This window comes from Carcharhinus amblyrhynchos, chromosome 1 (assembly GCF_965287045.1).
Source record: "Carcharhinus amblyrhynchos chromosome 1, sCarAmb.v2.hapA, whole genome shotgun sequence".
In the NCBI taxonomy this organism is placed as follows: domain Eukaryota; kingdom Metazoa; phylum Chordata; class Chondrichthyes; order Carcharhiniformes; family Carcharhinidae; genus Carcharhinus; species Carcharhinus amblyrhynchos.
The window spans coordinates 120,357,272-120,384,976 of record NC_137324.1 but is presented as its reverse complement, the minus strand read 5'-3'; the positions used below and the strand labels follow the sequence as shown (position 1 = coordinate 120,384,976).

The following is a 27,705-nucleotide window of genomic DNA, read 5'->3' as shown; positions in this document are numbered from 1 at the left end:
ATATTTCAGATACAAATAAATGTGTGGATGAGAAGAAAAAGAAGAAAAAAAAGAAACCTCGAAAGTCAGATAACTGTAATCCGTCAACTTCAGAGCCAATGGAACAATCTCACACAAAAAGCACAGAGAGCCTAGAAAAAGGAAAGGGGAGTAGGGTAACATCTGACTGTTCAGAAACTGACGTACCAGACCTGTGCAGAAATAAATCATCAAAAGGGAAAAGAGAGAAAACAGAAGAGATCAGTCGGAGGAAGCGCAAGAGAAATAGTCCTGGGAAACTGGAAGAAGGGTCCTCTGCAAAAGTGAGAAGAATTAGTGACCGAGAGAAAGAGAGGACAGATAGTGAAAAAGAAATTAAAGGTATTGTACTGGTGTCCAGACACTACCAGAAGTCAACTCAATTTAACTGATATCTTCCAAGGATTTTTCATATTTCCACTTTATCTTCAGTATCTGCACTAATTGCAGGGTTAATTTTAAAAATTTTACTTTCAAGATGTTTCAACAGAAGACGAGCGTGGTTCTGGAGATAAGAAAGACGAGTCCCTTTCAAAAAGCAAGAGAAAACGTAAGAAGAAACACAAGGATAGGCACAAGGTGGAAGAAGAAGTCATTCCTCTGCGAGTACTATCTAAGTAAGTGGAATATTGCTGATGGAAGACCTTTGCGGGGGGCAGGGTGGTGTGCAGTGGTAATGTCACACTGGATTAGTAATCCCTGGTAAATTGGTGCTACTGAAAAGATTGTCCCTCCCATGATGCATTTGATGTTTGATTAGTGAATTAATTGGGCTTTTTTAAATAATCCAGTGACCTTATTGGTCACTTATGAAGCTAAATTTAGATTCTCAAAACTGGTATATGACATTTGAAACAAACAGAAAACACTGGCAAAAGTGAGGTCTAGCCACCTCCCAGGCCAAATATTTCTTTATTGTGGAGATTGGAACAACTCTCTACAAGTAAATCATGTCATTTAATTTCCACATACCCATTTACTGCACCTCTAAATTATGGACATTCCAATTCTTGCTCGTTTGTACATTTAAAAACACCAATATGAAGCACTTACTTAAAAGGTAACAGCAAGTTTTCCATGTTGGTGCTTCAAAACTACATAATTCTCTGGTGCAATTGATCCGTTCTCGAAGAGCTGTATTATTGAGTAGTAGAAATCCCAACAAGCGAGCACTTACTTCAATGATAGCAAGTTCTCACGTGTTAGAGGCTCCACTTCACAATTAATTCCAATGGAAAAGGGCAATGTATCGGTTTAAAAGTTGTAAACTGAAGCATAAACTTGAAAGGCTGCAAATATCAAAAATGTGGTCCAATGGCATGCTAAGAATTGTTGAAAGTCTGTTTGAAGTAACACAGCAGAGATGATTCTTGAAGTATCGTTTCTTAACGATGCAAGTTGTGTGTTGAGAAATCCCAACATAAAAGCACTTACTTCAGCAATTTAACAGGAAGTGCATGTATGTTAGGAGTTCTTACCACACATTATTCCCATTTGCAATTGCCATCTTGGTGCAAGGACTCAGCAATGTCTCACGCTTCCATAATGAAACTGAAAAGGAACAAAAAGAATGTCAAAATTAAGTTTAGGAAAACGAATTAAAGATTTGTTTCTGTTTATTTTATTGGTTGCATTTCTGTGCAGTAGAAATCCCAACATGAGAGCACTTACTTGAACTTGAGAAGGCAAGTACTCACATGTTAGAGGCTCCATAAAGCAACAGTTTTGGATTATCTTTCCTTCAAGCATCTTATAACCTTGCGATTGTCCCAGAAAAATTTTCCAATTTGTGGTGCAGTTTAATTGAGGACCAGAATACCAGACTTCCTGAGGTGCATTCATCCTTTATGGGCAATTGATGGCTACAATTGTGCAACAGAAATCCCAATATGATAAGCACTTATTTATAACATACACAGCAAGTGCTTGCATACTAGGATCTCTGAAACAACAAAGTCAAAATTGGAGCTTTTTACTTAATATTGAAAATTGTTGAGTGTAGAATCATGCAACAGCACCAACTGTTTACACATTTGTATATTAAATCTGTAAGCTAGAGATTCCAACATGTGAGTACTTACTAATGAAACTCGACAGCAAGCTTCACTTGTTGGAGTAACTAGCAACAGTATGGCAGCAGGAAAGTTGAGCCTCAGGGACACACGAGTGCAAGTTTCCAGGGCATCCAGGGGAAGCAGGCCTTCTGCTCCCGATTTCCAGTTCACTTTCTTACAAACACATGCATCAAAACAGATTTTAGGTAGAAGTTGATTGAGAGCAGCTTCCATGATGGTACTGGACAGTACATCACCATTGCTGAAGTGCAATACCAATGAAAGAAAACAGCATTGCACGATCGCAGTGGTGGTACACTGTAGCTGCTATCCTTAAGATTCTTTTAAAAACTTGGCTTTTCTCTCTGCTCTAGTGCCCCTAACACAGAAGCACTTCCTTGCAATTACAGAAACAGTTTCCATGTTAAAAGCATTAGAGTAGACAAGTTTCTCCACAATGTAACACCTGTATTTTCTTTGCACCACTTTTAGCAATCTTTACTAATTCCCATTACAAAAGGTTGCAGTGAATTACTTCAGCCAGAGCACTCGCAGAAATAAAAGCCTTTCCCTGAGAAACATGCCAGTTTAAATACCAATGTAGCCCTTTTTCATGAAAAAAATCTTAAAAAGGTCACGAGTGGCAGAGAATGAAGTATCCACTACCACTTCAACATAAAAGCACTTACTCAAGTTTATCACAGAAAGGCTTCAATGTTGACGTAACAGGGGACACATTTCACAGGTAATTCACGATAGGAAATATTCTTTTCAACTCTAGAGAGGAAACCAGCTTAGTTACAGTGTAAGTTACAAAAGTAAAGCATCAGAATTATAAACAACCAAAGCTTGTATACTTGCACTCAAAAGTCATCCTCGTTTCTATGCTCCTGTCTTTTCTTCTGTGTTGCAGCTAAATGACTCTTCACTTCTCACTTGCTGATATTTATATTTCTTCCAGGTAAAGTGATTTTAATGAGGCACCTTTTCTAAAGGGGGTGGGCATTTGAATTTCTATTGTTTAGGTGATATATCTAAACCTGTTTGCCCCAGTGGGTGGTGCCGGCATGTTAACAAGCTGTAAACGGTAGCATTTGGGGCAATCACCAGAAAGCTGACTGTTCTTAATGCAGTATCTGCTTTTGTTTAATGGTATTAAGATAGTCTCCACAATGATGTATTAACACAAATTTTTTTCTAGACAATGTGGCTCTGTTGGATATTGTTCTCAACATTTGCAGTTAATTATTGAAAGCAGGAGCTGTTTTGAGTTTGAAGATTCAATTGTAATCTTTTTTTAAAATGCAAACCTTAAACATGTCTGAGGAGAGACCTTTTGAGCAACTTTTAAAATAAGTAAGTTGGGACGATACCTGTTTTTGGTGTCCTGATGATTTGTGAAATGAAGCGTTGATCAAAATTATCACAGAAACTAGAAAAGTGATGCAAGTTAGTGATGTATTTCAATTAAAAATATTGAGTAAGGTTGTAGCTTTTGAGAATTTTAACAATGTGCATATGGTTTTACATTCAGTGAATGTTTAGTCCAGTGAGGAAGAGCAAGACCTGTGAATCGGCTCCTTGAACTTATATTGCTTAAACCATGTGATTCTTCTGCAATTGATAGAGGGAGTTAGTTTTAGCAATGTAAAACATAAGGATGTTGAACATTGTAACCTAAGTTACAGAAGCACCAAATTTAAGGGCACTTTTGAATGTCAAAAACAATCAGGGAAGCCATAAATTGTGGGTGGTCCAGGATGCTCTTTTACTTTTTCTTAATTTCTCTCCCCCCTCCCACACACACAATCTATTTCACTGCAGAAGCATCAAAGCTGAGCTAAACTCTGTTCTGCCCCCCGAGTTCATATTCGCACGCCCCCAAGTCCCCCAGAAGTGGTGATTACATTGGGAGAGTTCTTATCCATAAGGGTGTGGAAGTCAATGGTCATATCCATTTTCCAACAGAAATCATTTACGTAACATGGGTTAAAATTCAAACCAAAAATTTGCAGGTTCATTTCAAATTTTCAATGTTTCACAAAACATCTAATCTTCGGTAGGAGCAAGTAATATACAGTCAATGTGGAATTTTAAGTTGTTGGTTTCAAGACATATAGATGGATTAAAAACATGCAAACAATATGTCAATGATGAATATCAAAAATAAGGGCACTTCACAGTACTGATGAAACAAGCTGTAGTTTAAAAGTATATTCATGAAAATCCCCTAGTCGCCACACTCCAGCACCTGTTTTGGAGGGAGAAGTTGGCATGGCCAATTGGCACCTTTCTGATTGTGGGAGGAAATCGGAGGAAACCCTTGCTGACTTAAAGGAGAACATGCAGAATCTGCACAGTGACCCAAGCTAGGAATCGAACCTGGGTCCCTCGCGCTGTGAGGCACAGTGTTAACCACTGTGTCACTGTGCTGCATTATCGAAAAGCTAAGATCAAGTGATGACAGATCAAGCCCCAAGATGGGGTGCAATGCCTTATCTTGTTAGCTTGGATCTTGCTTGTTTCCCTTCTGGACAACATGAATTACATTCAGTCGGAATTTAAATTTGGTTTTTAGAGCAAGCAAGAAATAGACTTGGCTTTGCCTAGTGCATTCTGAGCATTGGCTTTGTAATTTTAGTAAATATTAATAATGGTGCTATAAGAAGACATTAAGCAATTACTTAGATGAAAATCAGCCTAGACTGTTAGAATCATAGAAGGTTTAGGGCACAGAAAGAGGCCACATGGCCCCTTGTGTCTGTGCCAATGGAAAAATGAGCCTTGAAGCATTTCAGTTTTGTTAACCCTATAGGTTTTACACCACTCGGGTGAAGGTGGCAAAATTGTCTGATATTGTGAATTGGGGGTAGGTGATGGATTCTTTCAAAATGGATGGATATTGGCCATTGCTAGGCTATCATGTTCAGTGTTTTCTAATAATTTTATGTTGTGGCTCATATCGCAAAGTAAATTCAAGTTTAGTTAAACATCGCAATATATTTCCTGTGAATTTCTGATCAGTTATAAAACAAAGGGTAATGCTAACAAGACCTGACAGTGTTTCCAAGTTTTTTAATTGTTATTTGCTAGTAGGAGTGCAATAGAATTTCATACCAGTATAGGTAGCAAAATTAGGCTAAGTATTCTGCAGCAAAAGCTTCACCTCTTGACTCCCTGGAAGCCAACATTACCTATAAGGCATGTTAAGTGTTTGATTAAATATCCTCTACTTGCATGGGTGGATACAGCTGCAACAAAACTCAAAGGTTAGTGCCATCCCGGACAAAACATTTAGAATGCTTTGACAATTCATTCTTTACCTCAAACGTGCACTCTGATCACCACCAGAGTTACACATTGGGCGTGCAGTCTATCTACAATATGCACTCTAGCAAGTTGACAAAGCTTCTTCAGCAGCAACTTGCATATTTATAACTTCTACTAACCAGAAAGACAAGAACAGCGGACGTGTGGAAAGAGTATCATTTACCACCTTGGCTTGGACTATGTGTTGCTGTTTCTTCATTGCTCAGTCAAAATTTTGAATGCTTTTGTGCTACCTAATGCAGTAGTTCAGGATGATGGCTCACCACTATTATATCACTGACAGCCAAGGATAGGCTCTAAATGACGTTTTTGCCAATAATAATCATATCCTGAAAATGATCTAAAAAGAAAGTAAAGAAAACTTTATTGTCTTACATCATTTGGTATTACTTTTGTCTCTTGATTAAAGAATTTGGATTCGCGCCCCATTGAGGGAATATCTGAATTGCATTTTCATTCCTTGTATTCTTTCATGAGATTTGGATGTTGTAGCTGATGATGTAGAGATGCCGGTGTTGGACTGGGGTAAACACTGTAAGAAGTCTCACAACACCAGATTAACTATCAAAATAAACCTGTTGGACTTTAACCTGGTGTTAAGAACATAAGAACATAAGAAATAGGAGCAGGAGTAGGCCATCTAGCCCTTCGAGCCTGCCCCGCCATTCAATAAGATCATGGCTGATCTGTCGTGGCTCAGTTCCACTTTCCCGCCCTCTCCCCATAACCCTTAATCCCCTCTCTTATCAAGAACCCATCAACCCGCTTCTTAAAAATATTTAGCGAGGCAGCCTCCACCACTTCAACGGGCAGAGAATTCCAGAGATTCACCACCCTTTGAGTGAAGAAGTTCCTCCTCAACTCCGTTCTAAACCGCCTCCCCTTTATCTTGAGGCTGTGCCCCCTAGTCCTACTGTCTTTTTTGAGCGGGAAGAGTCTCTCCACCTCTATCCTATCCATCCCATTCATCATCTTATACGTCTCAATGAGATCTCCCCTCATTCTTCTAAACTCTAACGAGTACAAGCCTAGTTTATTCAGCCTCTCCTCATAGCTCAATCCCCTCAACTCCGGTATCAGCCTAGTAAACCTCCTCTGCACTCCCTCCAGGGCCAAAATATCCTTGCGCAGGTGCGGCGCCCAAAACTGCACACAGTACTCCAGCTGCGGCCTCACCAATGCCCTATACAGCTGCAGCAAGACCTCCCTACTTTTATATTCAATCCCCCTCGCTATGAAGGCCAGCATCCCATTCGCCTTCCTGACCACCTGCTGCACCTGCAAGCTGGGTTTTTGCGACTCATGCACAAGGACCCTGAGGTCCCTCTGCACCGTCGCCTGCTGCAGTTTTTCGCCACGTAAGTAATAGTCCTTCCTACCAAAGTGGACCACCTCACACTTGCCAACATTAAATTCCATTTGCCATTTCCTGGCCCATTCGCCCAGCCTATCTAGATCCTTCTGCAGACTCTCCACACCCTCCGCACAATTTGCCTTTCCCCCAATCTTGGTGTCATCAGCAAATTTCGACACCCTGCACTCGGTTCCCTCCTCCAGATTATCTATATAAATTGTGAGAGTCCTTACTGTTGTAGCTAAGCCAGCATTCATTGCCCATCCCTAATTGCCCTTAAACTGAATGGATACTAGGCCATTTCAGAAGCAAGTAGATCGGGAGTCACGTGGGCCAGACCAGGTAAGAATGGCAGATTTCCTTCCCTAAAGGACATTAGTGAACCAGATGGGTTTTTACAACAATTGATCATGGTTTCATGATCACTATTACTGAGGCTAGTTTTATATTCCATGTTTGTTCATTGAGCTTAAGTTCTACCAGCTGTTATAGTGAAATTTGAACCCTTATCCCCAGATCATTAGCCTGGGTCCCTGGATTACTAGTCTAGCAATATTACCATTCTGCCACTGTTTCCCCTTAAGAAGTACAGTATTCTGCCAAGATAGTGAAACAATGTCCTGTTAACCTGTTGTGATGCTCCAGTGGGCATTAATGATTTTGTTGCACTATTCGAAGAAAGCCAAAGAGATCTCCTGGTGGCCTGTTCCACATTTCTGACTCAACAAATCCCACTGGTTGTATTTTTAACTCATTAATGTTCTTGTTTCTGGTTTATAGAATGATATCTGAAAATTACTGCTTTGTTTCCCAATATGATGGAAACCACTGAACTTGGTGATGTAGCAAAGTATCTTGAGCTGTCTTTCTGATCACAGAATCTTTACGGCGCAGCAGGAGTGCATTTGGTCCATCAAATCTGCATTGGCTTTCCAAACAAGCATTGTGGCTTAGTGTCTTTCCCATACTCCTGATGTGGTATTCATAAATGCAAGGGTTTCATGCTGTTGTGACAGTAAAGTTTTTAAAGTTTATTTATTGGTGTCACAAGGAGGCTTGCACTAATACTGCAATGAAGTTACTGTGAAAGTCCCCTAATCGCCATACTCCGGCGTCTGTTCAGAAACACTGAGGGAGAATTTAGCATGGCCAATGCACCTAACCAGAACGTCTTTCAGAATGTGGAAGGAAACCAGAACATGCAGAGATGGGGAGAACATACAGACTCTGCACAGACAGTGGTCCATGTTGGGAATCGAACCTGGGTCCCTGGCATTGTGAGGCAGCAGTGCTAGCCACTGTGCTGCTCCTATTAATGAAGACTAATATTAATCTGGATATAACGCTTTGAAACATTACAATTGTTATTATTTGCGATATTTTCTTTGCTTTTGCATATTTCAAAATTAATTTCCAAATATCCGTGTCATGGGCAGTCTTCCAATAGGCAAATGTTCTGTGTAACTTAACCTGTGAAGGGTTGTGTCAAGTCCAGGCAAAACAACAGTAATTTTTTAAAAGTTTGCAATATCCCAAGCAAAGAAAAATGGTTCAGATTGATTGCCAAATACCCAGTTTGAAAAGGTTTTCGACAGTATGTTGTTTCAAAATTGCTAAAGTTAATTGGTCAGAAACACCTTTTTTAAAAAAAAGTGGAAATCAGTTTATATATTTTCCTATTCGAAGCATTAGTTATTTAAAACTTTTCAGTGGATTTTGCCAATTAGCAGAGTAATGCTCAGAACTTGACTCACTTTGTCATTTCCTATTTTCCCCCTCAATATTTTGAACTTGGGAAATGATGGGACCCCCCACTAAGGGTTTTCTGCACTATCTGGATCCATGGACACCAACTACCAGCTGGAATCTGCCCAGTCAAAAAGTCCACCATATTTTACTCAGATTTATCCATGAAAATGAAAGGTGATGGGTGTGAAACTATAACTGCTGCTATCCGTGGAACAGTTAGGTGGATTGGCCATGCAGAATTGTCCCTGAGTATCAAAAGATGTAGAGATTAAGTGGATTAGCCTTGGTAAATGCACGGGATTAAGGGAACAGGCAGAGGGGATGGGTCTGGATAAGATGCTCTTTCGGAGAGCCAGTGCAAACCCTATGGACCAAATGGTGGCTTTGTGCAAGATGGAGATTCTATGGATTCTGTTTGTGGTAGTTCACCAGAAAATGTGTGAGGGGAAGTATTTCATAGTGAAAGTGTGGCGCAAATCCATTGTTAAGTCTAAGTAAAGTATCCATATAATTGTGCTGTTGTTTTGTCAGAAAAGAATGGCTGGATTTGAAGCAAGAGTACTTGACGTTGCAGAAGTCCAGCATGTCCAGTTTAAAGAAAACTATGTTACAAATCAAACAGCAAAATGACGGAGAGGTTATGGAAGTGACTGACAAAAGCAAACAAGAACTTGAAAACAATAAAGGTTGGTTTCTGTGAATATATTGTATCAAAAACATGTCATTATAAAATCTTTAATCATATTTTATAAATCTGTAGTGATTCCACCCCCACTCCCCCACATTCTTGAATTGAAAGATGGGAGCATAGTGTCATGTTAGCTGTGTGTGTGCATGCGTGCACCCGCCCTGAGGGAGAAAACAAATCTTGAGAACAGATAATGCAAGGATAAGGATGGGTTGGGAGGCAGGAAGGTGTTGGGATGGTGCATCAATTCTTCCCATTGCCATGTCATATTGCTAGTGGCGAGACAGTTGGCAGCAGGTTGATTGCCAGTTGAGCCACTTAGGTGCCCAAGTAAAGGGCACTTCACCTCTCCCAACCCAGGACTTAATAGAAATAAAAGCCCACTTGATAAAGTGACCACCTATGCAGTATATCATGTGAACTGCACAAAGTATGTTATATATTGAACAATAAGTATTAGGACATGAAAGCAAAAACCATTCACAATAGAAACCCATAATGAATTGAATCCAATCGCAAGTAAATATAGGGAAGTGTTAACTAAATGGGAGCATCTGTCTGTGTTTATAATGCAACTTTGTTATGTAAGCAGCCATGGTTGTTGTGAGATCCATCTCAGTAGATAGCTCTGTCTGCTCTACTTAAGGGAGAGAGCACTTTCGATGGTGAAGCATGGGTGGCACAGTGGTTAGCATTGCTGCCTCACAGTGCCAGGGACCCGGGTCTGATTCCAGGCTTGGGTGGAGTTTGCACATTCTCCCTGTGTCTGTGTGGACTTCCTCTGGTACTCCGCTTTCCTCCCACAGACCTGCTGGTTAGGTGCATTGACCTGAATAGGCACTGAAGTGTGGCGGGTAGAGGAATTTCACAGTAACTTCATTGCAGTGTTAATGTAAATCTACTTGTGATAAATAGTCTTTTAACTAAGCAGCTACTGCTGTCAGCTTCTGGACAAATAAAATGTTAGTCTATGTTACGATAATCTTCAGTGTATAATCTTCAGTGTAAATTGAAGGCTTGCATTGTCAATATTTAGGTGCTCAACTTTATACTGTGTATGCTGCAATGCAATATGGCCACACAAGATGGCCACCAATGCTTGTCCGCACATGCGCACTGGTCTTTACATGCACAAAAATCCAATGATGCCACTGCTGGAGCCTCCAGCCTGAAACTCTGAAGGGGGAAAAATGAGAAGAGGTGATACAACACTCAGCAACCTACAATCCATTTACATTACTGGAGTTAAGAAACACTGACCAACATGACTTGTAAAAATATCTCAGTCCTGCATAGAAATTCACAACATTCTCTGCTCCTGCTACAAGTGATAACAGCACATGAACCCTGTTGCACATGGCCACTATATTCATAGGGAGCACTCAACCCATGCCTGTTACCAGCATACAATTGGGCACACGCATGGTATTCTCTCTCCACAGCATCTGTGGAAAGAGAACAGAGCCAATATTTCGAGTTGGGATGACCCTTTGTCAGAGCAAGTATTTTTGAAATGCAGCGACTGTTGTAACATGAGAAAACATAGCAGTAACTTGCACACAAGACACTACACAAAAAATTGGTCAGTTAATCTTGTGATGCTGGTTTTCTGGCCTATGTTATGCTAACTGGGCAGGAGTTGACATTGTTAGAAAGGGTACCAGAACTGCCTTGTACTTTTGCAATTAATTACATGGGATATTTGACATCCATCCCACCTGCAGGGACAGAAAGGGAGTTGTCAGATCAGCTGGTGTTTGCAGCATTTGCCGTTTTATTTCAGATTTTCACATCTGCAGTATTATAATTTAATTTTAGGACAGAAAGGGCCCTTTGTCATCATTCCTGAAACAGGGCATCACTGACAGAGCAACACACTATTAGGAAATACATTGAAGTGTATTATGTGCTCAGGTTACGGAAGTGTGTGGGAGATGGGCATCATGAAGTGAATAATGTTGTTCCCTTTGTTGGAAAAGGCTCTCCCCAAATGTATGAATATAATGTTGCAAATGTCAAAATACTAACAGACAATTTCCAAAGTTCACGCTACAGATTGCGTTCAATATTCAGTTCTTCCATTAACTGTAAAATTGCTTCGCAAACACCATTCCAGTTAACACCTCACTTAACACCCCTCTCTGTCTAGAGAGATAATGGCACCTATTTCACAATCCTCAAACTTCTAAATTAGCTGGAATTAGTCATCACACAAGTTAAACTTCTGCAGTCTAAATTTTGTTTTTTTTTGACTTGCTGAGATTTTCCAGCATTTTTTGTTCTTGTTTTGGATTCCAGCGTCCACAATATTTTCCCTTTATTTCAAAAATACTTCATTGGTTGTGAAACACTGACAACTGAAATGTAAATCCATCCTTCAAGTTTATGTTCAATCACCACAAACTTTGTACATAGCAATGGATCAGAAATGCAGTAACGTTAATTGCACGTCTTTGTTTTAATCAGTATCAGTGGATGGATTTATTTGTCATTCATGCTGATTTTACTTGTTACTTGCAACATTTCTACAGTGATGGCTCAGGATGAATGTTTTTACCCTTAAAGTTAAATAAGTTCAAGACCATGGGTAAAGGCACTGCATCATGCATTATCAATTGATGCAATATGGAACGTCTTTTGGGTTATTTTCTGTTCTGTGTTGTGCTAACTGGGCAGAAGTTGACATTGTTGTATTTGACCTCTTGGCAGCCTGTTTCAGGAAAGGGAAAATCTTGTTTTTGATCCCTCTCCAGTGAACCTTATTGGAGCCTACTTGGATTGCAAAAAAACCGTGAGATCATCCATGCCAAATGACTTTCTGAATTGCTGGACTCCTGGAACAATGGCCAGTGTGCTGACGGCACTCTGTGCCTTATTTTTTAAAAAGTTACTCAATCCATTAAGTTACAGAGCAAGTGCTTAGACAAACCCAAATCCTTTTCCTTGCTTGCTCCAAAACCAAACTCAAGGTCCCCTCGAGAGAGAGAGAGAGAGAGACAAAAACATGATTCAAGCTGAAAAAGGTCGCTGGATTCTGGGGAAGTGCCGGAAGATTGGAAAACGGCTAATGTTACGCCGTTGTTTAAGAAGGGTGGCAGGCAAAAGGCAGGGAATTATAGGCCAGTTAGTTTAACGTCTGTTGTAGGAAAAATGTTAGAATCCGTGATCAAGGAGAAAATAGCGAGGCATCTTGAGGAGAATTGTTTGGTAGAGCAGACGCAGCACGGTTTCGTTAAGGGGAAGTCGTGTCTGACAAATTTATTGGAGTTCTATGAGGATGTGTCTAGGGCGGTGGATAGAGGAAAGCCGGTGGATGTGGTCTTTCTTGATTTTCAGAAGGCGTTCGACAAGGTGCCTCACAAGAGGTTATTGCAGAAGGTCAGGGGGCATGGAGTTGGGGGTAGGGTGTTAGCGTGGATAGAGGACTGGCTGTCAAATAGGAGGCAGAGAGTGGGGGTCAATGGGTGCTATTCGAATTGGCGGTGGGTGACTAGTGGAGTGCCCCAGGGGTCGGTGCTGGGGCCTCAGCTATTCACCATTTATATAGATGATCTGGAGGAGGGAACCGAGTGTATGGTGTCGAAATTTGCTGATGACACCAAGATTGGTGGAACGGCAAATTGTGCGGAGGGTGTGGAGAGTCTGCAGAAGGATCTAGATAGGCTGGGCGAATGGGCCAGGAACTGGCAAATGGAATTGAATGTTGGCAAATGTGAGGTTGTCCACTTTGGTAGGAAGGACTATTACTTACATGGCGAAAAACTGCAGCATGCGACGGTGCAGAGGGACCTCGGGGTCCTTGTGCATGAGTTGCAAAAACCCAGCCTGCAGGTGCAGCAGGTGGTCAGGAAGGCGAATGGGATGCTGGCCTTCATAGCGAGGGGGATTGAATATAAAAGTAGGGAGGTCTTGCTGCAGCTGTATAGGGCATTGGTGAGGCCGCAGCTGGAGTACTGTGTGCAGTTTTGGGCGCCGCACCTGCGCAAGGATATTTTGGCCCTGGAGGGAGTGCAGAGGAGGTTTACTAGGCTGATACCGGAGTTGAGGGGATTGAGCTATGAGGAGAGGCTGAATAAACTAGGCTTGTACTCGTTAGAGTTTAGAAGAATGAGGGGAGATCTCATTGAGACGTATAAGATGTTGAATGGGATGGATAGGATAGAGGTGGAGAGGCTCTTCCCGCTCAGAAAGGACAGTGGGACGAGAGGGCACAGCCTCAGGATAAAGGGGGGCCGGTTTAGAACGGAGTTGAGGAGGAACTTCTTCACTCAAAGGGTGGTGAATCTCTGGAATTCTCTGCCTGTTGAGGTGGTGGAGGCTGCCTCGCTAAATATTTTTAAGACGCGGGTTGACAGGTTTTTGATAGGCAAGGGGATTAAGGGTTATGGGGAGAGGGCGGGAATGTGGAACTGAGCCACGACAGATCAGCCATGATCTTATTGAATGGCGGGACAGGCTTGAAGGGCTAGATGGCCTACTCCTGCTCCTATTTCTTATGTTCTTATAAGGCGTTACGCCCCATCTTAGGTTGTTCTGATGCTTGATCTTTGCCAAAAGGCCAGAAGCAATACTGACGGCATTCTGTATCTTTCATATTGTACCTCTGTGTCCACAGAACAAATAGTGAATTTTTTAGTTCAAATTTAATTCAACTTTTATACCTTGTGCAATTATGATTATCAACGTGAACCTTTTTGATTCCTTTGAGGAAGTATTGTGTAAACAAAATTTGATAATTAATAAGCTGCAGGAGGGAATGTGCTTTCTTTTCTCTTGTTCCTTGCTCAAAGGAAAATACCATCGTCTCTCCAACCCCAATTTGATCTTTACTAATATTATCCAGGCAAATAACTACAATACAAATGTTTACATGTGTACTCACTAAATTTTTGAAAGCATGACAATATTAACTGCTTTAATTGAAGAAGCTGTTATTTAAAATTTAACCATTTATTTGCCCCGTTTTGTACTGTTCCAACTGAAAAGTCAATAGGAATGAAGTAACATCCCCATAAAATGAATAGAACAATGGCTTTTGATGCTTAGATGTTTTTAATTTTTTGTTGGAAAGTTGCAGTGCTTCATTTATCCTGCTCTGCAATCTTGCTGCGAACTGTGTCTGGAACTTGACGAATACATTAAGAAAGGAATGATAGGAAATCTAAAACCTACTTAACATAAATTGTTTAAACTAGTCTCTTTTAGTAGATTAAATTAATTCCGATTGATTTATCTCAGACACAGTTATCTTGATCCAGCCTGAACATACTCACTGTTTCATTTACACATCAAGATTTGATAAGAATGTATCAGATGAAGTTGAATGCACTGTTGTGTTCTACACAACAGAATGTAATTTGTTTAGATATTCATGTTAGCAGAAGCACGAGATTGGAATATATCATCATATTCTGCACTTTATATATACAATGGCTAGGTTACAGAGTGGCAAGTGCGTCCAAGTATTTTCAGTGCTGTGTGTCAACTAAAATCAAGTGTTAAAATAAGCCCAATATCCATTGCAATGCCTTTACATATCAGCTTGGATCTAGTACGTCTGTCTTGTGGGGACCATGAATTGGATTCAATTTGAATTGGTTTTTGGAGCAAGCAAGGACATGGATTCTGGGCTTGCCCTGTCCACCCTGACCATTGGCTTTGTACTCTCAGAAAGGAATGCATTTTAATTAAAATGTTAGCTGTATTTATTATTGGCGACAAGTTGTCTAACTTATGTGGAAAATATATCTTAACACACCAATTTAAAACTTCAGTGACAAACTTGGTAAATGTGGAAAGAGTTCTGGACTAGTCAACAACAGGAGTAAGTTTTTCACTGAGGGTGGTGAGTGAGTGGAATCGGCTGCCGTTGGTGGTGGTGGTGGAGGCGAACTCGTTGGGGTCTTTTAAGAGACTTCTGGATGAGTACATGGGATTTAATGGGATTGAGGGTTATAGATAGACCTGGTAGGTAGAGATATGATCGGTGCAACTTGTGGGCCGAAGGGCCTGTTTGTACTGTAGTGTTCTATGTTCTAACAGTTCATGTTTATATAATGAGTTAATCAAAGAAAAAGTATTCCAAGGAACTTAACCATGGTGTTACTAGAAACAACTGACAAGCTAAAGAAAGAGATATTAGCAAGTGTGAGCACAGACTTGGCCAAAGAGGCAGTTTTTGAGGAAGTTGTAGAATGTGACATCTAGGTGACTGAAGTCACATCTATTGATGGCAGACAAAAGGAGAGAAAATTGCCTGAAAGCCAGATTCTGGGAGACCAAAAGTTTGGCTGGGAAGTGGTTGGTAGAAAAAAAACAGAAGATGCTGGAAAATCTCAGCAGGTCTAACTGCATCTGTGGAGAGAATAGAGCCAACGTTTTGAGTCTGGATGACCCTTCGCCAGACCTGGTTCTTTGGACTGACTGGCCTCCTTCTGCACTGTAGGGATTCAATGATTCTGTGTTGTTGTTGTTGCTATTTGCCTTGTAGCACTGCTGCTGGAGTCCAGGGTGCCCTGAGCAGCTATGCAGTTGGGTAAATTTGATGTGCTAATTTTCACTCCTTATATAGATGATTCACCTGATGAAGGAGCAGTACTCCAAAAGCTCGTGATTCCAAATAAACCTGTTGGACCTTAACTTGATTTTGGGAGGCTTCTTACTGCGCCCACCTAATCTAGCGCTGGCATCTCCACATCATATGTAGCTGCTAACTTCCTATCTCTAGAATCGCCTCCAGCCCCATAACACACTTAGATATCTGCACATGTCTAATTCTAACCTTCTAAGTATCTTGATCTTAATTTCCAACATTGGCTATGTCTTCAGCTGACAAAGCCTTAAGGTATAAGATTCCCTCCCAAAACCTCTCCGTCTTTCTACCTCATTTTCACCTGTTATGATACCTCTTATAACATTTTTCTTTGACCAAGCTTTTGGTCATCTGCCTTAATAACATGATAGCTAGCTATATGTTGTTCTAGGGTATTTTACCATATTTTAAGTTTACGTTTAAGTTCTTTATTGTCACAAGTATGCTACATTAACACTGTGATGAAGTTATTGTGAAAATCCCCCAGTCACTACTCTCTAGCACCCGTTCGGGTATGCTGAGGGAGAATTTTACCATGGCCAATATACCTAACCAGTACATCTTTCAGACTGTGGAGGAAACCGGAGCACCTGGATGAAACCCACGCAGACACTGGGAAGGTGTGCAGACAGTGCCCAAGCCAGGAATCAAAACTTGGTCCCTGGCACTGTGGCAGCAGTGCTAACCACTGTGCCACTGTACTGCCCAATATGTGAAACCTAGCTGGTATCAACAATTCATCAGTGCTCTTTGGCTCTGCAAATGACCATTGCCCTGAGGTACCTGGTCACTATTCATTCGTGAGCGCTGATTCTGGTAGCTTTGAACATTGTCCAATTAATTAGGCAGAAGGCACAATAGGCAAGCATAAATCTGACCTTGTCTTGTGTATAATACCCTCATGCATGTGCATCATTGTCACCAGATGAGGCCACTCAACCCATTGCACCTATGTCAGCTCTTCAAATGAGCAATTCACTTGGTGCCTTACCCCTGCAATCTCCTGTAACCCTGCATCTTCTTGATTTTCAGATGAGAGTCTAATTCCATTTTGAATTTTCAATTTAATCTGTCTCCACCACACACTTGGGTCTGTGCAATTTAGACTTTAACCACTCACCCTGCTAATCATAGACATTTTTAAAGAACGATTTGTAGATGGAGATTAGAACTAGCTAACTGGCTATTGCCCCAATCCCTCCAGAAAATTCTGGGATGCTGACACAAGTTGCAACACTCCCACTCTTGCCAATATGAGATCAAATACATCTGGTTTTGTAAGATTTTTGTAAGCCTCTGCTATACTCACTGGTCAAATCAGTTGAGCATTATGGAGCATTATTGAAGATTTGGAATTTACATTCTCTTAAGGGAAAATCAACTGCAAGATGGAAGTCAATTAGTATGCAAATAGTTTTGAGAAACAAAAGGCTTTGGAATTGTGTTTGGGCTGTGGGGATGGGGGTGGAATGCTAGATTTCCTTGAATGAATGTGTTAGTGTAATATATCTTGAATTTCAAAGCCATTGATGCAGACTGTATTGTTCTCTTGTACTAAAGCAAAGGTTAACGATGAAGGAGCTCAGCCTTCTTTGAAGGTTAACACCCTGGGGCCCCAGTTTGTGAGTGGAGTCATTGTGAAGATCACCAGTACTGAACCCCTGCTGGGCAGGAAACGAATCAAGGTAAATGTGTGCCCTCGAGCTAGTTTTTCATCAGATTGGTTCTCGAGGTTATACTGTAACACTTTGTATGTTTCCGAATGGTTTTATTAGGATATAATCTTCTTTTCCCCCGGACAAATGGGTATTTCACCTTGATTCAGAGTTAATGTAGGCTTCAAAAATATAATTTCTTTCCATTACAGTAAAATTATATGTTTTAAAAAAACTCCCCCACCCACCCATGTCTCATTTACAAAATGCCCTCTTGTTATATTTTGTCCCTCCAAAAAGCCTGAATGAGAGCCTTGTTAATCAGGCTGATGGTCAAAAAAGCATTTACTAACTGTAATGGCTAACTGGCCGATATGATCAACCTTCTTTAGAAACCTATAGTCTAAATCCAAAGTTTTTCTTGCAAGTCAAACAGTTTTTACTTAATATTTTAAAATAGCTTTTTAATTTAATTTTTATCCCAGCAACTCTTTGTAAATACAATGCTTGGCCTACTGAACTTTATACACTGGTATGGTTTGATCCCCATTCTTTGCTGAGTCGGACAACCTCAGCAAGGAACACAGGAGTGGTTTTAAAATAGGCCTGAAAAATTTATCAGTGTTTTTGTTCTGATTACCACCCAATGACTTGTACTGACAGTTTACATGTATAAATACAGTGTGAGGTGGTCCACTTTGGTAGGAAGAATGGTAGGAAGGACTATTACTTACGTGGTGAAAAACTGCAGCAGGCGACGGTGCAGAGGGACCTCGGGGTCCTTGTGCATGAGTCGCAAAAACCCAGCTTGCAGGTGCAGCAGGTGGTCAGGAAGGCGAATGGGATGCTGGCCTTCATAGCGAGGGGGATTGAATATAAAAGTAGGGAGGTCTTGCTGCAGCTGTATAGGGCATTGGTGAGGCCGCAGCTGGAGTACTGTGTGCAGTTTTGGGCGCCGCACCTGCGCAAGGATATTTTGGCCCTGGAGGGAGTGCAGAGGAGGTTTACTAGGCTGATACCGGAGTTGAGGGGATTGAGCAATGAGGAGAGGCTGAATAAACTGGGCTTGTACTCGTTAGAGTTTAGAAGAATGAGGGGAGATCTCATTGAGACGTATAAGATGATGAATGGGATGGATAGGATAGAGGTGGAGAGACTCTTCCCGCTCAAAAAAGACAGTAGGACTAGGGGGCACAGCCTCAAGATAAAGGGGAGGCGGTTTAGAACGGAGTTGAGGAGGAACTTCTTCACTCAAAGGGTGGTGAATCTCTGGAATTCTCTGCCCGTTGAAGTGGTGGAGGCTGCCTCGCTAAATATTTTTAAGAAGCGGGTTGATGGGTTCTTGATAAGAGAGGGGATTAAGGGTTATGGGGAGAGGGCGGGAAAGTGGAACTGAGCCACAACAGATCAGCCATGATCTTATTGAATGGCGGGGCAGGCTCGAAGGGCTAGATGGCCTACTCCTGCTCCTATTTCTTATGTTCTTATGTTCTTATTAACTGGGGTGTGATGCTTTCTGCAGTTGGATAACCTGCCAGTCCCTGTCGAGGTTCACAGGAACAACTGTTTGGCATATAACTGGGCATAGACCACAAAGTTAAAGTTGGTTGATCCCAATCAGGCAGAAATAAGATTGCTGCCATTGACTTTCAAGGTCTCTATGCTAGGAGGGCGAAGTCAGCTATCATAAGACCATAAGATAACTCCATAAGACACAGAATTAGGCCACTTGGCCCATCAAGTCTATTCCGCTATTCAATCATGGCTGATATTTTTCTCATCCTCATTTTGCTGCCTTTTCCCATAAGTTCTGAGCCCCTTATCAATCAGGAACCAATCTACCTCTGTCTTAAAGGCACTCTGATCTGACCTCCACAGCCTTCTGCGGCAAAGAGTTCCACAGAATGAATGACAGAGCTACAAAAAACACTGCTACGAATGACTCTTGCTGCTGGATATCGTCCCATTACCCCCTCCAATAGGATATCAGTTTGAGTGTCCTTGGTGAAAGCCAGATGATCGTTTAGCCCACCAACTCAAGGAAGAATCATTTGAGTGATCTAGTGCAAGTCCACCACAGTAACTTCTCCAGTCACTCTTTAACCATGTACAGTCCCTAGCGGCAGTGCAGACAAAGAAAGTTACTGGGCTTGATTCTCGTCTGAGGTAAATTAGCTAATATCAAGGGGGCAGCGGTAGCTGTGTGTTAACCAGACTCTGAGCTCATGATCTAAAGTGCCAAAAGCCTCTTTTAGACGCTGCTATATAACCTGATGACAAGCACTGTCATTCCATAACACCATGTTTCATATTTCAAACATTTTGAATGCTCCTGTCTAATTAACTTTACTTTTTCTGTGAAGGATGCTTTGATGGCAACGGCTGAGGTTTTGTATGTGGACCTGCTTGAAGGAGATACCGAGGGACACGCGCGGTTTAAAACCCCTGCAGATGCCCAAACTGTGATGAGGGCACAACGGGAGATACAGAGCAAATACAACTGGAAGCTTGAACTTCTCACAGGTCCGTGCTCATAAATTTTCGGATCTCATTTCCCTCACAAATATTTAGCTGCATGCAAGAAAAGTCCATTTTATTGTCAGAAGTTGGGGGTTATTCTCCAATGCACTCTACACTGTATTAAATTATAATCTGGTCTTTTTCAAAGAATTTCTGAGATTTTTTACTGTCTGATGTAGTATTAAAAAAAATGTAAGAGTGGAACGCATTGTCTGTTGGGGGAACATGGGAGAGTGGGTGATGGGGAGAGGAGAAAGGGGGCTGCTGTGAAGAAGGTGGTTTGAACACCAGCAATGGTGAAATGCATATCTCAACTCCCTGTTGTGGGATGGTGCTGAATGCATCTCTGCAGAGCGATGTGCAAAGCAATATATGCAGTTGGAGAGAGGCATTTCATGTAACCTCTAGCATTTGTCTCAATAAAGTTTGCAGACAGCAACACTCACCTTGACTTCTTAATATGCTGTTTGGCTAGAAAGGTAGCGACATTTATAAGCATCAGGAAAATGACCACTGACAAATGCTTTTGAAACATTTTTCTTGTATTTGCATGGACCTATGTCCATTTAACAGCAGAGAATTTTGTTCATGGGTTCTGCACCCTAACCCAAGCCCAGTTCCCTTAGTGAAATTAAGGAGAAAATTATTTTGATGTTGAACATTTCTAATAATTACTGCCATGTGAACCATTGTTTTCAGTCTCTATTCTAAACTCTTGTTCCCTAGCTGTGTCACCTCACCTCCCTGGCATCTGACTGAGACTAAACCAGACTGTTCACGACTTTGTGTCATTACCTGACCTTGAGATGAGCCTTTGGCCACACATAATTGCACTATCACTAAGGCCGCCTCATTCCACCTGCCATACATCATTCAATTTAGTTCCTGTCTCAACTCATCCAATGTTAAAGCTCTAGTTCATTCAGAAAGACATGTTGGTTAGGTGCATTGACCTGAACAAGCTCAGGACTGTGGCGACTAGGGGAATTTCACAGTAACATCATTGCAGTGTTAATGTAAGCCTTACTTGTGACTAATAAATAAACTTCACTTTTTTTAACTTGATTTGAGTTAGAACTTGGGCAGCAGATTTTTGGATAACCTCACATTGGATATGGAAACTACAATGTGGGGGACCCAGCAAAAATGCATTGTAATAGTGAAATCTAGAAATGACAAAGGCATAATTACAGAGATGGAAGGAGCAAAGATATGAAGGGTTTTGAAAACAAGGATGAGAGTTATAAAATCAAGATATCGCTTGAGCAGGAACCATTGGAGGTCAGACAGCAGAGATGTGATTGGTGAAAAGGACTTGGTGCAAGTTAGGACATGGGTAGCAAGTTGCCTGATTTTTATGTGAAGTAGAATGTGGGATACCAACCTACAATGGCCTCTAGTCAGGTAACACCTTGATTTTGAAATTCTCAACCTTGTTTTCAAATCCCTTGAGATCTTTGCTCCTCCCTGTCTCGCTAATCACCTCTAGCCTCATAACCCTCCATGATCTCCGTGATCTAATTTGGACCTCCTTGACCATCATGTATTTTAATCTCTCCAATATTGGCAGCCATGCCTTCAGTTGCCCAGGCCTTATTAGGGTTAGGTTTTAAGGTTCAGGCTGATGGGGATAGTTCCCTTGTCATCTGTTCCCCTTTTGGGGTTCAACAGCAACATAAGAACATAAGAAATAGGAGGAGTAGGCCATCTAGCCCCTCGAGCCTGCCCTGCCATTCAATAAGATCATGGCTGATCTGTCGTGGCTCAGTTCCACATTCCCGCCCTCTCCCCATAACCCTTAATCCCCTCTCTTATCAAAAACCCATCAACCCGTGTCTTAAAAATATTTAGCGAGGCAGCCTCCACCACTTCAACGGGCAGAGAGTTCCAGAGATTCACCACCCTTTGAGTGAAGAAGTTCCTCCTCAACTCCGTTCTAAGCCGCCCCCCCTTTATCCTGAGGCTGTGCCCTCTAGTCCTACTGTCCTTTCTGAGCGGGAAGAGTCTCTCCCTCTATCCTATCCATCCCATTCATCATCTTATATGTCTCAATGAGATCTCCCCTCATTCTTCTAAACTCTAACGAGTACAAGCCTAGTTTATTCAGCCTCTCCTCATAGTTCAACCCCCTCAACTCCGACTGGCTCATGGTCAGCATTCTTGTCAGATGCGTGAAAGTTTCCACCTTCGTGAGTGTGTATGGTTTGAAATTCCCACTCTAAATTTCTATCTAACTTTTCTTTTAAGATGCTCCATAAAACCTTTCCCTATGACCAAGTTTTCAGTTATCTGATGAAATATCTTCTTACACACAAACAGTAAATGCTGGAAAATCTCAGTAGGTCTGACAGTAACTATGGAGAGAGAATAGAGCCAATGTTTCGAGACTGTGGGATGCTGTTAGACCTGCTGAGATTTTCCACCATTTGGTGGTGAATGTGTGGAACTCATTACCACCAAATATAGTTGATACCAAAATGTTGTCTGATTCCAAGAAGAAATTTGATATAGTTCTTGGGGCTAAAGGGATCAAAGGTATGGGAGGAAGGGCAGAATCAGGATATTTAATTCAATGACCAGTCATGATCAAAATGAATTGCAGAACAGGTTTGAAGGGTCGAATGGCCTACTCCTTGTTCTACTTTGTGTTCCAGCATTCACAGTATTTTGCAAATATCTTATGTGGTTCAGTGTCATATTTTGTTTTATTTGCCCCTGTGGAGTGCTATGGGATGTTTTGTTATGTTGAAGTGCTATATAGATATAAGTTGTTGATATCAACGAACAGGACACATTAAACTTGCGTGGGCAAAAATGTTGTTTGGTGGAACTTACCAAAGTCCTCTTACCGTCCCAAATCCTGTACGAGATTCATTTGTGATGTGGAGACACTGGTGTTGGACTGGGGTGACACCGTAAGAAGTCTCACAACATCAGGTTAAAATCCAACAGGTTTATTTGGTAGCAAACGTCACTAACTTTCGGGGCTTTTCCCCTTCATCAGGTGAGTGGGGAGTTCTGATCACAAACAGAGCATATAAAGGTACACACAGTTTACTGAGTACTGATTAGGTTGCATTCTAATGTTTGTGATCAGAACTCCCCACTCAGTTGATGAAGGGGAAATGCCCCGAAAGCTAGTGGCATTTGCTACCAAATAAACCTGTTGGACTATAACCTGGTGTTGTGAGACTTCTTACTCAAATTTATTTGTGCCAGGTGCCTCCGAGGGAGAGGCAGCATTTCAGTGACTGCTTTCCACTGTTCTACACAGCATGCTTGTTCAATCAAAGAAGGTTTACAGAAGAAACTAAAATCATTTAAGTTCTAATTATCATTTGCTGAAGTTACGGAGCCCAGTTCATCCAAGATATGGTCCTGACAAGTTATTTTTAAAATTTGTTCATGGAATGTTGGCATCACTGGCTGGGCCAGCATTTATAACATCCCTAATTGGCCTGGAGCAGCAGTTGGTGAGCTATTTTCTTAAACTGCTGCAATCCATGTGATGTAGATGCATCCACAGTACTCTAAGGGAAGGAGTTCTAGGATTTTAACCCCAGCAATGGTGAAGGAATGTGATGTATTTCCAAGTCAGGATGGTCTGTGGCATGGAGGGGAACTTCCAGGTTGTCGTGTTCCTGTGCGTGTGCTGCCCTTGTCTTTCTAGATGGTAGCAGTTATGGATTTGGAACATGCTGTCAAAAGAGTGTTGGTGAGTTGCTACAGTGTATCTTGTATAGAATCTCTACAGTGCAGAAGAGGCCATTCAGCTCACTGAGTCTGCACCGACTCTGTCTAGATGGTACACTGCTGCCACTGTGCAGCAGTGGAGAGATTGAATGTTTAAGGTGGTGGATAGGGTGCCATCAAGTGTGGGGTACTTTGTTTGGGATGGTGTTTTGTTTTTTGAATGTTGCTGATGCTGCATTACTCCAGACAAGAGGAAACTATTTCATCACAGTTCTGATTTGTGCCTTTTGGATTATGGACAGGCTTTGGGAATTCAGGAGGGGAGTTATTTGCTGCAGGAATCCTAGCCTCTGACCTTCTCTTGTAGCCATAGAACTAGACTAGCCATATAAATATTATTTCTGATCAATGGTAAACCCCTGGAAGTTGATAGTGGGCAATTGAATGCTCTGTTGACTAGAATTCAGCCAGCAGGCAGAGATAATGGCACTGGAGGAGAGTCCAGAGGTAGCAGGGACAAGATCATCAAGCAATATGAAAGCAGAGTTATTAATTTTGGTATGATAGCATGCCAAGGAAACAGTGTCAAAGATCTGGTTAATAGATTCGTAAAAAGTTGCACTTGTAAGAGTTTTGGAGATTGCCGGTGAAATTTGAAAGGCAAGAAAGTCGATTCAAAGAACAAAGGGCAGCACTGCTGCCTCACAGCGCTAGGGACCCGGGTTTGAGTCCCAGCTTGGGTGACTGTGGACTTTGCACGTTCTCCCTGAGTCTGCATGGGTTTCCTCCAGGTGCTCCGGTTTCCTCCCACAGTCCAAAGATGTGAGAGTTAGGTGGATTGGCCATTCTAAATTGCCCCTTAACGTCAAGGGGACTAGCTAGGGTAAGTGCATGAGGTTATGGGGATAGGGCCTGTGTCAGATTGTGGTCGGTACAGACTCGATGGGCTGAATGGCCGCCTCCTGCACTGTAAGCTTCTATGATGGGTTAGTGTTTCAGTGACGATAGGGGCTGTGGAGAGACAGATGAAATATGTGTGGAAGTGTGCAATTTTGGTGAAGATATGGGAGCTAAAACTCAGTTTCAACTGCAATTCCTGGGTTATAGTCTGTGAGGTTGCGGTTGAATGTACATCTGGGAAGAGTGGTGCAATTGGGAACTCAGTTCCAAAAATATCGTATCAAGGCAAATGGGATTGCTGCATTTATCCAATTTCCTGCTGCAGGATATACAGGCTGATCCATCACTTTATGCCAGAAGGCCTTGAACAGATAGTAGGGGATTCTTGTGTGACACTCGCAGAGGTAAAAGCAAATGTCATCTGTACATACATTAAGATGGCTCCATGCTTAAGCATAATGTCACAGGGGCAATATATTGCTGAAGAATTGGAACCTGTTTGTTGCTGTGGGATATTACTGGTGCAGATTATGTTGTGCATTTTCTTGTGTAAGAGTCATTCTACTTTGAGATATTTTATTGCAAAGAATATCATATAACTACAATCTGTTGAAATAACTGAGTTGGATACCTGTCTAGTTTTTTTATTCATGCACAGAACATAAATGTTGCTACATGGCAAGGCCAACATTTTTCCCCATCTCTAGTTGCCCTTAAAATAATGAGCTGCCCTCTTAAATCACTGCAGTCATTTTGTTGCAGATGTTCCCAAAGGCAGTCAGGCAAACTCCAGTAGTAGTTTAGATATCAACAGGGATTTTTTTTTTTGCGATCCTCTTTCCCTTCATTTTGCTAGTCCATAGATTGATGAGGAAAGTAAAGTTTCAAGCCTGACTCTTTGCCTTTTCAACACAAAAACAGAAAATGCTGGAAAATCTGAAGAGAGAACAGAGCTGACATTTTGAGTTCAGACTCGTTACATTAGATCTGTTTTCTCTCCACTGATACTGTCAGACCTGCTGAGATTTTCCAGCATTTTCTGTTTTTGTTTCAGATTCCAGCATCTGCAGTAATATGCTTTTATTCTTGCTTTTTCAATTTGATCCACTTGGAGGTTATTGATGCCCTTCAGCCATTTTAAATAGTTGAATCTGATCCTATATCTAGCCCTCTGACGAATCTAAATCCAAGGAACAAAATCTGTGTCTGTAAGCGCAAAGTACTCAGTTTGGATTCACCCTCATGCCCTTTTCAGAGGCACCATCTTATTTCGGAGGCGGAGAAACCAAAATAATGCACACAGGCTTCCCTATACTGAAAAATTGATGCTTCGCAAAGTTGCTGAGATATGTTAATAAATAACCATGTTGTAAAACATACAATCAAAACTTAAAATGGAGTAGCTGTTTAAGGCAGTAAGTAGTGTAACAAACACTGGGCTACATCACATTAGTTTTCTCAGACAATCCATGGACACTACAAATAGTGCTGGTACCCAAGAGAATTCTGAGTGGAAAATGAGTCATGGTTCTAATACTTGCGTTCACTGAACCCCTGATGCAGTAAGAATGACTGTGTAGATAGCCACTGAGTAAGGACTTAATCATAGAATCCCTACAGCACAAAAGGAGGCCATTCATCCCATTGAGTCTGTACTGGTCACTATCTCCAGCCAGACCCTATTCCTGCAGCCCCTCATTTTTACCTGCTAATCCCCCTGACGTAAGGGGCAATTTAGCATGGCTAATCAACCTAACCCATACATCTTTGGACTGTGGGAGGAAACTGGAACACCCAGAGGAAACCCATGCAGACATAGGGAGAATGTGCAAACTCCACACCAACAGTGACCTAAGGCCAGAATTGAACCTGGGATATGTTAATAAATAACCTGAATAATAGAATTGAACCTGGCACTGTGAGGCAGCAGTGCTAGCCACCATGCCACCCACTGGATGAGAAGAAACTGTAATTTTGTTCTCTTGTCACCTACAAACTATCGCTATCTGGGTCTGTCAAGTTAAATGGTTTTTTGAGTGGGCTACAGAATACAAGCCAATAAAGGCTAAGATCTTCAGTTAAAAGAAATGTAGAAATTGTCCCGCAAGACAAAGGATACTGGAAACAGTCAGCAAGTCAATGAGTAGCTATGCAGAGAGAGAGATTCAGGTTGATGATCTTTCATCAAAATTCGTTTAATAAATGAATCCTTGCTTTTGTTTTTATTTTGTCAACAGGTGACAGTGAACAACGCTATTGGCAGAAGATTTTAGTGGATAGACAAGCAAAATTAAACCGACCCCGGGACAAAAAGCGGGGCATGGAGAAGGTAGTTGACAAAAAACATTGTCCTTTTGAGTATATTAAGTGCTTTCAAAATAAAATGCTCAGCCCAATAATTGTGATGTTTTTGTTTTAAGTCATATTTTTCCTCATTAACTGAACTGAAAAAAAGAAGCTGCTAAAATCTCTTTGTGTTGCAGTTGATTGTCAAGGCTGAAAAGATAATCGTGGCCAAGACACACAAAGCGGGAAAGCACATACATTTCTCTGATGAAGACTAAAGATAGTCACACCATGTAGTGTATTGTTTCCATGTCTGGATTTTTTAAATACTTTGAAGAATTTTAACAGTTTTATACTGAATATCGACACTGTTTGCAGAGATTCTCACAGTCACACTCTTAAACACACTGGTAATGCATTTCAACTTCCTATGAATTGTGTAAATTTGGATTTGCAGTATATTCGCATTGATGAGATTTAGAAGTCATAATTATTTTCTGGTACTAAAGCTGCTTAGATGCATCAAAATGGCAGATGTGGTTGGATAATCATTTTAAGTGTACACCTTTAAACACTGACCCAAAATTTGGCATTGTGAAACTGTTGAAAATAAACACTTTGCAAACTTTTGTTTTTCAAAAATGCCTTCTTGCATTTTGTCACATCTACACAAGTATTTGTGAAGGGCTGATATGAATGATTGAGCCTGTCAATATGCCTTAAGGTATGAAAATTCCACAAAAAAGGAGAGATATAATTTTTTTACATATTCACAGGTTTTATAAGGTCATGATTGGGTCCTAGTCTGTGTTGAGTTACATGATCTCTGTTAGGTCAACACTCTCACCCGAGGCATTGGGGTCAAA

The 27,705-nt window shown here is 41.3% G+C and overlaps 1 protein-coding gene across 4 annotated transcripts in view; it reads left to right on the top strand.

Moving 5' to 3' along the window:
• Positions 1–27,481, top strand: part of larp7 (La ribonucleoprotein 7, transcriptional regulator) — a 43,963-nt gene extending 16,482 nt beyond the window's left edge. For all 4 annotated transcript variants that reach the window (XM_080191765.1, XM_080191772.1, XM_080191787.1 and 1 more), the window contains 7 exons: positions 10–360; positions 497–635; positions 9,037–9,191; positions 17,346–17,470; positions 19,804–19,963; positions 26,791–26,882; positions 27,037–27,481. In XM_080191765.1, coding sequence (XP_080047891.1) covers positions 10–360; positions 497–635; positions 9,037–9,191; positions 17,346–17,470; positions 19,804–19,963; positions 26,791–26,882; positions 27,037–27,117 — 1,103 coding nt within the window. In that variant the 3' untranslated portion in view covers positions 27,118–27,481. The remainder of the gene's footprint in view (positions 1–9; positions 361–496; positions 636–9,036; positions 9,192–17,345; positions 17,471–19,803; positions 19,964–26,790; positions 26,883–27,036) is intronic.
• The last annotated feature ends 224 nt before the right edge of the window (positions 27,482–27,705 follow it).